The 13,026-nt window shown below is 37.5% G+C and overlaps 1 protein-coding gene across 15 annotated transcripts in view; it reads right to left on the bottom strand.

Annotated features, from left to right (window-relative positions):
- LOC130267390 (protocadherin gamma-C5-like) overlaps positions 1-13,026 on the bottom strand; it is a 571,493-nt gene that overhangs the window by 419,227 nt on the left and 139,240 nt on the right. The window contains exon 1 of one of the 15 annotated variants that reach the window (XM_056517120.1): positions 7,844-10,369. The exons of the other annotated variants lie outside the window; for them this stretch is intronic. Within the exon in view, the coding sequence (XP_056373095.1) occupies positions 7,844-10,264 (2,421 nt within the window). The 5' untranslated portion in view covers positions 10,265-10,369. Of the gene's footprint in view, positions 1-7,843; positions 10,370-13,026 lie in introns of those variants that run through there. 15 annotated transcript variants of the gene reach the window in all.

The following is a 13,026-nucleotide window of genomic DNA, read 5'->3' on the forward strand; positions in this document are numbered from 1 at the left end:
AATTAGGTAAATAATGAATGAAATTCTAATACCTGATCATTGTTTGTAGCATCATCCAGAGCAAAATCTCCCGTGTCTATGAGATTCTCTGTTGGGACATTCTGCACTGGTTTTAGATTTCCTTCTGTTTTGAGTCCAGAGTCACACACACATCATATGAGAATGGGTAAGGTAAACTTGTATCACTGATCTCAGAAGGACATCCCAGGGTGAACTGAGGATAAACATTTCTGCTATATGCACCATAGGTTGTTGGGGTGTTGGATTTTCTACATTTTAATATGACTGTAATGATATTAGTTATAATGAATAAGCAATAAATCAGACTTATGGATATGACTAGATAGAACGTGACATGGGAAGTTGTGTCTGAATTAGCCGCTTGTCTTCTGATCTCTGGGACAACTTGTTGAAAATTCTCAGCAACAACTAAGGACAAAGAAACTGTAGATGACAGAGATGTGACTCCATTCTTCTTCACCAGAACCACATTTTTTTGTCTCACATTATCAGTGTCTTGAAGATCGCATCCAATTCTGATTTCCCCAGTATACTGATCAATGATGAATAATGTTGGATCAGGAACCTGTAGTAAGTGGGATACCTCAGGGATCTGTACTGGGACCAATATTGTTTAATATATTCATTAGCGATATTACAGAAGGTCTCGATGGTAAGGTATGTCTTTTTGCTGATGACACAAAGATATGTAACAGGGTTGATTTTCCTGGAGGGATCCGCCAAATGGAAAAGGATTTAGGCAAACTAGAAGAATGGTCAGAACTCTGGCAACTGAAATTTAATGTGGATAAGTGCAAGATAATGTACCTGGGGCGTAAAAACCCTCAGGCAGAATATAGATTATTTGACACAGCCCTGACCTCTATCTGAGGAGAGGGATTTAGGAGTAATTATTTCAGAAGACTTAAAGGTAGGAAGACAATGTAATAGAGCAGCAGGAAACGCTAGCAGAATGCTTGGATGTATAGGGAGAGGTATAAGCAGTAGAAAGAGAGAAGTGCTCACGCCGCTGTACAGAACACTGGTGAGACCTCAATTAAAGTATTGTGTGCAGTACTGGAGGCCGTATCTCCAGAAGGATATAGATACTCTAGAGAGAGTTCAAAGAAGAGCTACTAAACTGGTACATGGATTGCAGGATAAAACGTACCAGGAAAGGTTAAAGGACCTTAACATGTATAGCTTGGAAGAAAGAAGAGACAGAGGGGATATGATAGAGACTTTTAAATACATAAAGGGAATCAACATGGTAAAGGAGGAGAGCATATTTAAAAGAAGAAAAACTACCACAAGAGGACATAGTTTTTAATTAGAGGGGCAAAGGTTTAAAAGTAATATCAGGAAGTATTACTTTACTGAGAGAGTAGTGGATGCATGGAATAGCCTTCCTGCAGAAGTGGTCGCTGCAAATACAGTGAAGGAGTTTAAACATGCATGGGATAAGCATAAGGCTATCCTTCATACAAGATAGGGCTAGGGACTATTCATTCAGATTCAGATTATTCAGATTATTGGGCAGACTAGATGGGCCAAATGGTTCTTATCTGCCTACACATTCTATGTTTCTATGTAAGTGATAGGAGAGCCAGGCATTGTGTCCAGAGTCAGCGTCCACTGCAATCACTTTGGTGACTAGATAACCTTTCTCAGCAGAGTGAGGAATAAACTCAAATAACGCTGATCCCTCAGTGTCTGCTGATGGGTAGAGGATCTTAGGAGCATTATCATTCTTATCAATGATACATATTCTCATTGTGACATTACTGCTTAGGGGAGGAGATCTACTGTCTTTAGCCATCACCTGGAACTGAAATTACCACAACTGTTTGTAGTCAAATGATCTCTGGGCATAGAGAACTCCAGTCATTGAGTTTATGGAAACATAGGATGATATTGGAATATTATCTATGTTGCCATTTAAAATGCTATTGGTGACTTTACCATTTTCATCAGCGTCAACATCTGAAGCATGAATTTTCGGAACTGAAAACCCGGGTGCTCTTCAATGTAGATGATGTAGTTTGTTTTATCAAAAATAGGAAAGTTGTCATTCACATCTGAGACAGTCAACTGAATGTCTTTATTGCTCAATAGTGGGGGTCATCCATTGTGCACATATGTTATTGTAGTGTTAAAAATAGATTTCCTATTTTCACGGTCCATACTAACATATAGTAGTTACTAGATGATGGCACTTGTTGGAAATGTAATGTATGTGAGATCTCACAATAAATCTCACCATTTACTCCAGAATCTCTGTCATGGATATGTATAATTGCTATAACAGTTCCTGGTGGAGAATCCTCTAGAATAGTTGAGGAAAGAGTTGTGATTATTATTTCACATTTCACATGTCATTCACATCAGTGACTTGAATGATGACCTTACAATGTGTGACATGATTCCCTCCATCTTTAGTTTCCACGGTCACTTCATAAGCATCCGATGTTTCATAGTCTACTGTTCCTATAATCTTTATTTCCCCATTTAAAGAATCTATAGCAAATATTTCAAGATCAGGTTCAGGTATATGGCTAAATGCATAGGTTATTAGTGCATTAGACCCTTCATCTTCATCGTTCGCATTCAAGCGGACTACCAGAAAACCTATAGGCACATTCTCAGATAACCTTTTGGTATAAGTTTCCTGAGTAAATACAGGATAGTTATCATTAAAATCCTGGACAATAATTTTAACAATAGCAGTGCCAGTTTTAGGAGTTTGTCCACCATCCAAAGCAGTCAGAATGAATTCATAAAAACCCTGCTTTTCTCTGTCTAGGGTACTTTCTTGTATAATTTCTTTTTACTTTAGTCCCTCTCTAGTGATTTTTTTCTCCAAGAGTAAACTGTCAATTACCATTTAAGGTATAACGTTGTATAACGGTGATGCCAAAATCTGGGTCTTTTGCATTTCCACAAGCAAAGCGTGCACCAGGTAAAGTGAGTTTACTCATTTCTATATCAAAATGCTTATAAGAAAAATAGGCATGTTATTATTAACATCCTGGATTTCTATAGTTAGCGTATAAAACATCAAAGCATTCTCAATCACAGTTTCTAAGTTTATATAGCAGCTGGGTTTAGTGCCACATAATAATTCTCTGTCAATTCTATTTGATACAGTTAAATCCATATTCTCCAAATTCATATTGAAATAATGCTTTGTAGCATGAGAAACTATTTGAAATATTCTTAATGTTAAGTCTTTAAATGGGCAGTGTCAGATACAAAAACCTTTGATCTGTTGTAAAGCATGATGTAAACCAATAGGTTTTGCAATTGCATTCATTAGAAAATGTTCAGTATTTCATACTGAAAAAGCCAGTTAAACAACTGCCCCCCTGCCTGCTTGGACACATACTAGTCCTACTGTGTCCCTACGTCATCACCTATGTCATGGACACACTCCCATGATTGACAGCTGTGAGTGCAGGGCTCACAGCTGGAGGAAAAATCCTGCCACTGTCAGCTTGTGTCCCGCTACTGTCAGTGAGGACAAGCTGGGAGTTGTAGTTTTGCTAATGCTAGGGGAGATGTGAGCAGACAGCATACTGAGGGAGGGGGCGGAGACCTGCACAGTGAGGCCACGTCTCCTCCCTTTGAGAGGAATTCAGACTAGTGAGCTAAATTAAAAGTGTAATAAAGAAATAAACAAAGGTGCTAGACACAAAAATTTGATGTACATGGTCAGGATTAGGTACTGAGTGATATATAAAAAAAAAAAAATGTTGTTGGTTCTGACGTGTACACTTTAACATTTCATCCAAAATCTTTTGCCACATTCCCAATTACAGATCCTTTTTTCAGCTCTTCAGGTATTGAGTATTGTAACTGGCCTAAGATATCGCTAAACCCAAAGGAAGCAAAACAGAATAATACTTGCCATGTCACTCTCCATTGTGTCTCTCTGTATATTTTGTTGTACTTCATTCTTTGCAGATAAAGCAACTTGATCCTTCTTAGTGATGTCGCGAACATAAAATTTTCGGTTCGCGAATGGCAAACGTGAACTTCCATTGACTTCAATGGACAGGCGAATTTTAAAACCAAGAGGGACTCTTTCTGGCCACAATAGTGATGGAAAAGTTGTTTCAAGGGGACTAACACCTGGCCTGTGGCGTGCCGGAGGGGGATCCATAGAAAAACTCCCATGGAAAATTACATAGTTAATGCAGAGTCTGGTTTTAATCCATAACGGCATAAATCACCTAACATTCCTAAATTGTTTGGAATAACGTGCTTTAGCCCCCTTTAGGCAGCACATAGAGCCCCCCTTTAGGCATCACATAGTTAGATTCCCCCTTTAGACAGCACATAGATTCCCCCATATTAGGCAGCACATAGTTAAAGCCCCCCTTTAGGCAGCACATAGTTAGGGCCTCCCTTTAGGCAGCACATAGAGCCCCCTTTAGGCAGCACATAGTTAGATCCCCCCTTTAGGCAGCACATAGTTAGATCCCCCCCTATATGCAGCACATAGATTCCCTCATGTTAGGCAGCACATAGTTAGAGCCTCCCTTTAGGCAGCACATAGAGCCCCCTTTAGGCAGCACATAGTTAGATCCCCCTTTAGGCAGCACATAGATTCCCCCATGTTAGGTAGCACATAGTTAGAGCCCCCCTTTAGGCAGCACATAGATTCCCCCATATTAGGCAGCACATAGTTAGAGCCTCCCTTTAGGCAGCACATAGGTAGAGCCTCCCTTTAGGCAGCACATAGAGCCATCTTTAGGCAGCCCATAGATTCCCCCATATTAGGCAGAACATAGTTAGAGCCCCCCTTTAGGCAGCACATAGATTCCTCCATATTAGGCAGCACATAATGCAAGACGGTGGACCACCAAAATAAATTATTTTCTAAATAAAATTTTTACTCAAATAAAGAAGCAGAGTTTATCCCTCTCTGTATTTTTTTTGTTCAAAATGTAACTTAAAAAATCACACGCAACAAGCGTTCCATGGTGTAATGGTTAGTACTCTAGAAAATTCAACTTTAAATTATCAGAAAGTCCAGAAGACTCTATAATGCAGGACGGAGAAACACACAAAGAAATCCTTTTCAAAATTAAATTTTTCATCAAATAAAGATGAAAGCAGCGGCCAGAAAAATTGCAGCACCAGAAAAAGTGCAGCATTAGAGGCCAGAAAAATTAGGCATGTACACATGGCTGGAAAATTTGATATTGTCGCAGCCAAAAGTTTGCCAGCGGAGTACCCCTTAACCAGAGGTTACCCAACCAGGGTGCCTCCATCTGTTGCAAAACACACAGACTGATCTTTGAGCCCTTCTAATACTGTAGCTGCTTGAAAGAAATCAAGTTTTCAACCGGAGTACCCCTTTTAACCTGTGGTTCCCTCCCAACCAGGGTGCCTCCAGCTGTTGCAAGACACACGGACTGATATTTGAGCCCTAAAAAGGGCTTTTTTGGGTGCTGTCCTTAAAGCAAATGTTATATTAGTGGTTTAGGAGTGTAGTGGACCCTGAATGAACCACCTAGCTATCGCTTTCCCTATTACAGCAAGAGCAGCTTCACTTTCCCTCCTCTCTCTAAGCCTACAGCATGCCGAATGAAAGTAAAATGGCGTCCATGCAGGAGGTAGGAGAGTCTGGAAGGGAGGGTCTGCTAGTGATTGGCTGTAATGTGTCTGCTGACTGTGACACACAGGGTCAAAGTTTACCGCAATGTTAATGAATAGGGGGCGGATCGAACTTCACATATGTTCCCCCGGCGAGGCGAACACTAACAAGCGAAGTTCGCCGGTAACCGTTCGCCGGCAAACAATTTGCGACATCTCTAATCCTTATTATAGCATGCCTTAAGAATTTATATATATATATATATATATATATATATATATATATATATTATAACCATAAAAAAGAGAAATCCGCAGCACACAAAATAAAGTGAAAAAATCTTGTGATTTATTCCACATCAAAAAGTGTTTTCACAGCAAACAACGTTTCGACTAGGTTCCCCCAGTCTTTTTCAAGCAGTGCCAATCAGGCCACACAGACTGCTCACAGCATTAGCAACATGTGACCTGGCATTGTCATGTTGAAAAATTGATGCAGGGACATTTCAGAGAAATAGCTGTCCTACTTGTTCCACAAAAAAATTTATTAATGTACAACTGAGCTATCAGTGTACCTGGAATGAAGAGTAGAGGGCCCAGTTACTATACATTATGTCACTCCACTCCACACACGGTAGCAGGACCTGGATGACGTTGCCTCCTAATATTGAAATTGTAACACCAAAAAGGAAAAGCCATAAGGTTATGGTGCAGAAAAATGGCAATGGAGGCTGAAGGGAAATCTATCCTCTTCAATGAAGAGTCCTACTTTTGCCTCAGATACAATAATAGCCAGAGATGGGTCTGGAGATCATGTGAGAATCTATGAAGAGGCTTTCACTAAGGAACATCACACATGGTCTACTACTGGAATTATTGTATGGAGGGCCACAATATACAGTAGCTGGACCCCACTAGTCTTGATTCCACGTTAATTAACAGTTTAGCATTACATTGATTTGGTTGTGGAACCAATGGTACAGTCGTTTCTCAGAAGAGTCCCACAAGCTGTTTTTCAACATGACAATGCCAATCCACATGTGGCTTGTACTTCTGTGAGCAGACTGAGTTAGCTACAATACTTGAACTCAGTTATAAAATTTTCTTATTTAGGGTTTTTATGTTATAAACTTAACACTTTCACTGCATGGTGACCCTACAATGTGGAAAATCTGTATCAAGCTTTTTTTCTATCTTGAAACCAACATGAATTGTATTAACAGAGCATATAAATATTTCTGCTCCTCTATATGTGAACAGAGACATATATGTGTGTGTCTCTGAATCTATGGATATGCGTTATAACCATTTGTATCTAAGTTCTTGAGACATGAATACAGTTCACTCCTGTGGCCGAAGGGTATCTACAACTACTTTCTCCAGCATTCATCCTTATAGGTAATAACCTACATTAGGTACACGGTGGAGGTAAGGATGACCTGGCTGTGTTCTCCTTTTATCCGACAAAAGATCCGACTTTGGGCTTGCGGCACATTACCCGGAGACACCAAACTGATCTGAGGAAGAAGGATGAATAACTTCAAAACGCATTCTCTATGTATCTAAAATACCTGCATAATAAAAGACACCCTGAGTTCACCACCAAAAAAAAAAAAGGTGTCTCCGGGTTATGCGCCGTGAGCCATAAGTCAGATTTTTTGTTGGATGAAAGAACAACCCAACCAGGTCATCTTTATCTTCACCTTGTACCTGCATATCCCACCGTTCTAAGAATGCCACTGAAGGCCGGCTGCTTCCGATATCTTCATTTTCAGAGCACTTCACAGTGTTGTGCCTGCGCAACACTGCATGGTGAGCATATACCTCACAACTATTCTGCACTCCAAGATTTTGTACCAAAAACTACTACACTATTTAGCACTGTCTCTGCTCTTTTTTTTTCTACATATCTCCATAACCTTTAAGAGGACATATATACAGCAAAAAGGGGAAGATAACATCATTGTATAAGTAAAAGTTAAGACTTAAGCACAATTTCACTCTTTCCAATTCATGGTCATATTAAAGTATTGAGTAAAATGTAAATGGCTGCTGCTACCTTTATTATTTAGATTCAATTCATGGTCATATTAAAGTATTGAGTAAAATGTAAATGGCTGCTACCTTTATTATTTAGATTTTATTTACAGATCACTATGTACCAAGTTATTTTACATTGCACGTATATTTGTACTATATTATATAAATAATATAGTAATTAAAAACATAACTCTATTCATACCTGTGAAATGTTCCCATTAGGCACATCAGTTTGTGAATCATCATTTGTTGTTAATGCATCCCCAGTGTCTATGAGATTCTCTGTAGGAACATTCTGCACTGGTTTCAGATAAGCGATTTCATTCTGCTTTGAGTCCAGAGTCACACACACATCATATGAGAATGGGAAAGGTAAACTTGTATCACTGATCTCAGAAGGACATCCCAGGGTGAACTGTGGATACACATTTCTACTATATGCTCCATAGGCTGAAGGACTGTTAGTTTTCTTGCATTTTAATATTATAGTAATTAATACAGTTGCAATAAATAAAATTGAAATGAAAGCTATTGACACTATTAGATATAATGTTGCATTGGAAGAAGTATCTGACATACTGGGTTGTCTTTTAATCTCTGGCACTGCCTGTTGAAAATTTTCAGCCACAACTACATGCACTGAAACTGTACATGACAAAGATGGGACTCCATTATCCTTCACCAGAACCACAAGTTTTTGCCTTAAAGTATCTGTGTCCTGCAGGTCACGTCCTATTTTAATTTCCCCAGTATATTGACCAATGACAAATAATGATGCATCAGGAACCTGTAGTAAGTGATAAGAGAGCCAGGCATTGTGTCCAGAGTCAGCGTCCACTGCAATCACTTTGGTGACTAGATAACCTTTCTCAGCAGAGTGAGGAATAAACTCAAATAATGCTGATCCCTCAGTGTCTGCTGATGGGTAGAGGATCTTAGGAGCATTATCATTCTTATCAATGATACATATCCTCACTGTGACATTACTGCTTAGAGGAGGAGAGCCACTGTCTTTGGCCATCACCTGGAACTGAAATTCCCGCAACTGTTCATAGTCAAATGATCTCTGGGCATATATCACTCCACTAATAGAATTAATGGAAATATAGGAGGACACAGGAATATCTTCTACATTACTATTCAGAATGCTATAAGTAATTTTCCCATTTTCATCACAATCCAGATCTGAAGCATGGACATTGTGCATTGATGTCCCTGGTTGATTATTTTCTCCAATATACAGAATGTAGTTAATCTTCTCAAACACTGGAGCATTGTCATTCACATCTGAGATGTTGAGCTTAAAGGTCTTGTTGGTAGATAGCGGAGGAGATCCACTATCCATACACTGGATTGAAACATTGTAGGAAGGATTTCTTTCTCGGTCCATGCTAGCTGCAGTTACTAGTTTATAATAACTACTAGAGGATGGAATTAGCTGAAAAGCCAATGTATCTGAGATATGACAAACAACTTCACCATTCACCCCTGAGTCCAAGTCATGGACATTCAGTAATGCTATAGCAGTTCCTGGTGGTGAATCCTCTGGAATTGAAGATGAGAGAGATGTGATAGTTATTTCTGGGGCATTGTCATTCACATCCATTATTTGTATGGACACTTTGCAATGTGTCACATGACCTCCGCCATCTTTAGCCTCTACAGTCATTTCATAGGTCTCTGATGTTTCATAGTCCAAATCTCCTAAGACTTTGATTTCCCCATTTAATGGATCTATAGAAAATAACTGGCGTGCCTTGTCAGAAATGTGACTAAAAGAATAAGTTATTTTTGCATTAGAACCTTCATCTTCATCTGTTGCATTTAATTGAATTACAAGGGATCCAGTAGCTGCATTTTCATATAACCTTATGCGATATGTATCTTGAGAAAACATGGGCAGGTTATCATTAAAGTCTAGGACAATAATCTTAATTGTAGCCGTGCTGGATTTCTGTGGGTTACCTCCATCCAAAGCTGTTAATATTAACTCATAGGAACTTTGTGTCTCTCTATCTAATGATCTTTCAAGAATAATTTCCGGATATTTAATTCCATCTGTTGTAATTTTCTTTCCAAGGGCAAAGTTTCCATTGCCGCTCAGTGTATAACTCTGGATAGAGTTGTTTCCTAAATCTGGATCTTGTGCATTTCCTAGAGCAAAGCGGGCCCCGGGTAAGGTCAGTTCACTTATTTCTAAATCAAAATGTTTTTTTGAAAATATCGGAGAGTTATCATTCACATCCTGGATTTCAATTGTGATTGTATAAAAGTTCAAAGGATTTTCAATCACAGCCTCTAGATTTATAAAGCAGTTAGTTTTGATTTCACATAATGTTTCTCTATCAATTCTCTCTGCTACAAATAAGTCTCCATTATCCAAATTCATATTAAAATATTTAATTTTTGCTTTTGAAATAAGTTGAAATTTTCTATTTGCTAAGTCATCTACATTTAAATTAAGATCATTTGCCAGATTTCCTATGACAGTTCCTCGCTTTATTTCTTCAAGTATTGAATATTGTAGCTGACCATAGATCTCATGGATAAAGAAGAAAATTAAGCAAAATACCTGATATATCTGTTCGCATTGATTTCTTCGATGCCTTGCCATGTAATTCATTATCAGAAAGCTGTGATAGAAACGTTTCCTTTGCTATAATCCACAAGAATGTAATTCTTTGAAAAAAAAAAGCAATTTTCACGAAGTCGTTTTCTTTAATCCAGACTGCAGTACAGTGTATTCTCTAGAAGCAGTGCTATGTCTCATTATATTCATTGCTATGAGACTACTGTCACTTTTGTAAATTTTCTTTCTAGGTTGAACAGAAATGAATATACAGTCTTATAGTGACACTCAGTGTTCAAAAATAAGAACTGCTTCTATTCTACAATAAGTATACTTTTTATTCATTTGCAACTTATAAAATGTTATATTTCTATTTATAATTTTCCTATAAGCCATGAGTGATATTAAAATAGATCAGATTGTTTTAACTTTTAATAGATAATAGTTTTCATTAAAAAGAACAGTAGAATAACACAAATGCATTATATTATAGATATTTTTTTATTTTGATATTTAGTTTTTAGTGCGGCAAATAATTTATAATATAAATATTTCATATTAGAAAAATAACAAAACCAGCATCTAGTATCAACACCAGTCCTTTCTCTAATTCTGAAAATTTCTACAAGTACAATTATATCAATACCCAATTTACGTAGGTAAAAATGTTTAATGGACTAATAAAGGCAACAATTTAATGGGCGAGTGCCAATTTATTTAATCTATCGGTTTTTGTTGTAATGCTTTTTTATTACTTATAGCTTTAAAAAAAAGTAGCTTTCATACTAGCTACTGAGCCTACCTAACAAACTGATATATCCTGCCTTGTGGATATAACAGCTGATTCTTTTAAGGTTTGTTTAAGCTTCTCCTGCCCCTTACTTACTTGACACAGAAAATACTCATAATGCCTTTGTATATACGTATATAGCAAGAAACCGTTCTAAGCTGTTTTTGCACATAGGTGCTTACTTTGAAGCAAATCATTGTAGCTGATGTCCGAGGAAAAAAACTGCGTAACCAATATAAAAAGTCATCTGAATTATTGATTGTCATTTCAGAATTTTTAATTTCTTTAAATATTTACATTTATATATTGAAGTATCAAGATGAAATTATAAATCTTAAAACAAATTAAACTAAATCTCTCAACAGACAGAATTGAAAAGAAACTCAGTTTACTATAATAATATTTAAAGTGTACCTGTCATCAACAAAAACTTTTGATATAATGTAGATAATACCATTATATGTATATTTGTAATATAGATTGATTACAAAATTTGTTTATTTTAGGCTGAAAGGTGCTGTCCATGCAGCTATAGCATGTGTGTCTCTGTGAGGGGTCCAAATACAGGAAGTGAGGGCAGGACAAGCAGGGCTTGGTGCAGGCTCCTGGCTTGTCAATCATCCTGATGCGTGAGTCCGGAGAGTGTCACAGAGCCTCAGTTCACAGACCCCTGCATATCCTAAGTGCTCAGAGCCCTGCTTGTCTACCCAAACTTCCTGTACTCAGAGAGACACACATGCAATAACTGCCGAAACAAAAATATACACATGTTTTAACCAATGTTTATTTCCCATATACATAGAATGGTATTATCTACACTATATAAAAAGTTATTGTTGACGACTGGTACACTTTAAATGTTTGGCCACTTTAAATTGTTGTTAATAATCTCAATAAATATCCATCTGACTATTTAAATATAATAAAAAAGGAGCTACTGCAATGTTACTCACATACAGATTATTATACTTCTATCTACCCTAAATCCAATAATGTCCAGCTTTATGAAGACCCTTGTATTTAAGAAATATAATCCTTGCAAGTAAGAAATACAATTATTTACTTTTTTCTTGTTTATAAATTTAAAATACTTTGAATTTACTTTTAAGTGTGTGCCTTTAATTTGTAAAACTCAAATCACAAAAGTTTTTTATTTAAAAATATTTGTATTTTTGTTTTTGTTTATCACTCTACTGCATATATGTTTTATTTACTATGGGAATAAGTAGAGATGAGCGAATCGAAGCTGACGAACCTGAATTCATTAAGAATTTCATGAAAAATTTGATTCGCAACAAATGCAAATATCGCTGTGATTCTATCACACGAATTGCTTCATTAAACTCCATTATATTCCATTATCCAGGATGCAGCCAGTCACCCCTATGTCACAGCCCTATATATATTCGGCAACCCTTTTCCGGCTCATCATTTCATTCATTACACTGAAGAGAGATGGGATGGACATCGCTCTGTGTTACAGAGAAAAGCTTTTTGCAGCAGTGTTTCACCTCTTAGTCACCTCAGCCTTCTGTAGGACAGAGAGCACAGTGTTTTTGCACAGAAATTTATTCTTACTGCAGCGATTAACCCCTCACTGTGAACAGCATTGTATTACAGAGAGGGGCATAGAGCTGTGTTTTTTACCTGTTAATCTGTCAAGGGCCTACATACTGTGAAAGTCCAAGCGGATGTAATCACCGGCTGGTGTTCTACTCTGATACATTTTTTAAGTGTACTGTAGCAAATTTTTTTGCCCTGTTTGTTCCACCACAAATGGTCTGCTGGTTATACTAGTCTGTAGACGGTATAATACATACCCAGCAGTCCATTCCTAATAGTCTGTGAAAGAGTCCAATTTTGAGTTTAGTACACAGTGACGCTTTGTTTGTACTGCTGGTGTTGTGCAAATATAAGTTTTTTAAGCGTACTGTAGCGCATTTTTCTGCCCTCATAAGTGCATACCACATACCTACATCTAAGTAGTGTACTATTTTTTACCTGTTAATCTTTCAAGAGCCTACAT

The sequence above is a fragment of the Hyla sarda genome, chromosome 4, assembly GCF_029499605.1.
Source record: "Hyla sarda isolate aHylSar1 chromosome 4, aHylSar1.hap1, whole genome shotgun sequence".
Taxonomy (NCBI): domain Eukaryota; kingdom Metazoa; phylum Chordata; class Amphibia; order Anura; family Hylidae; genus Hyla; species Hyla sarda.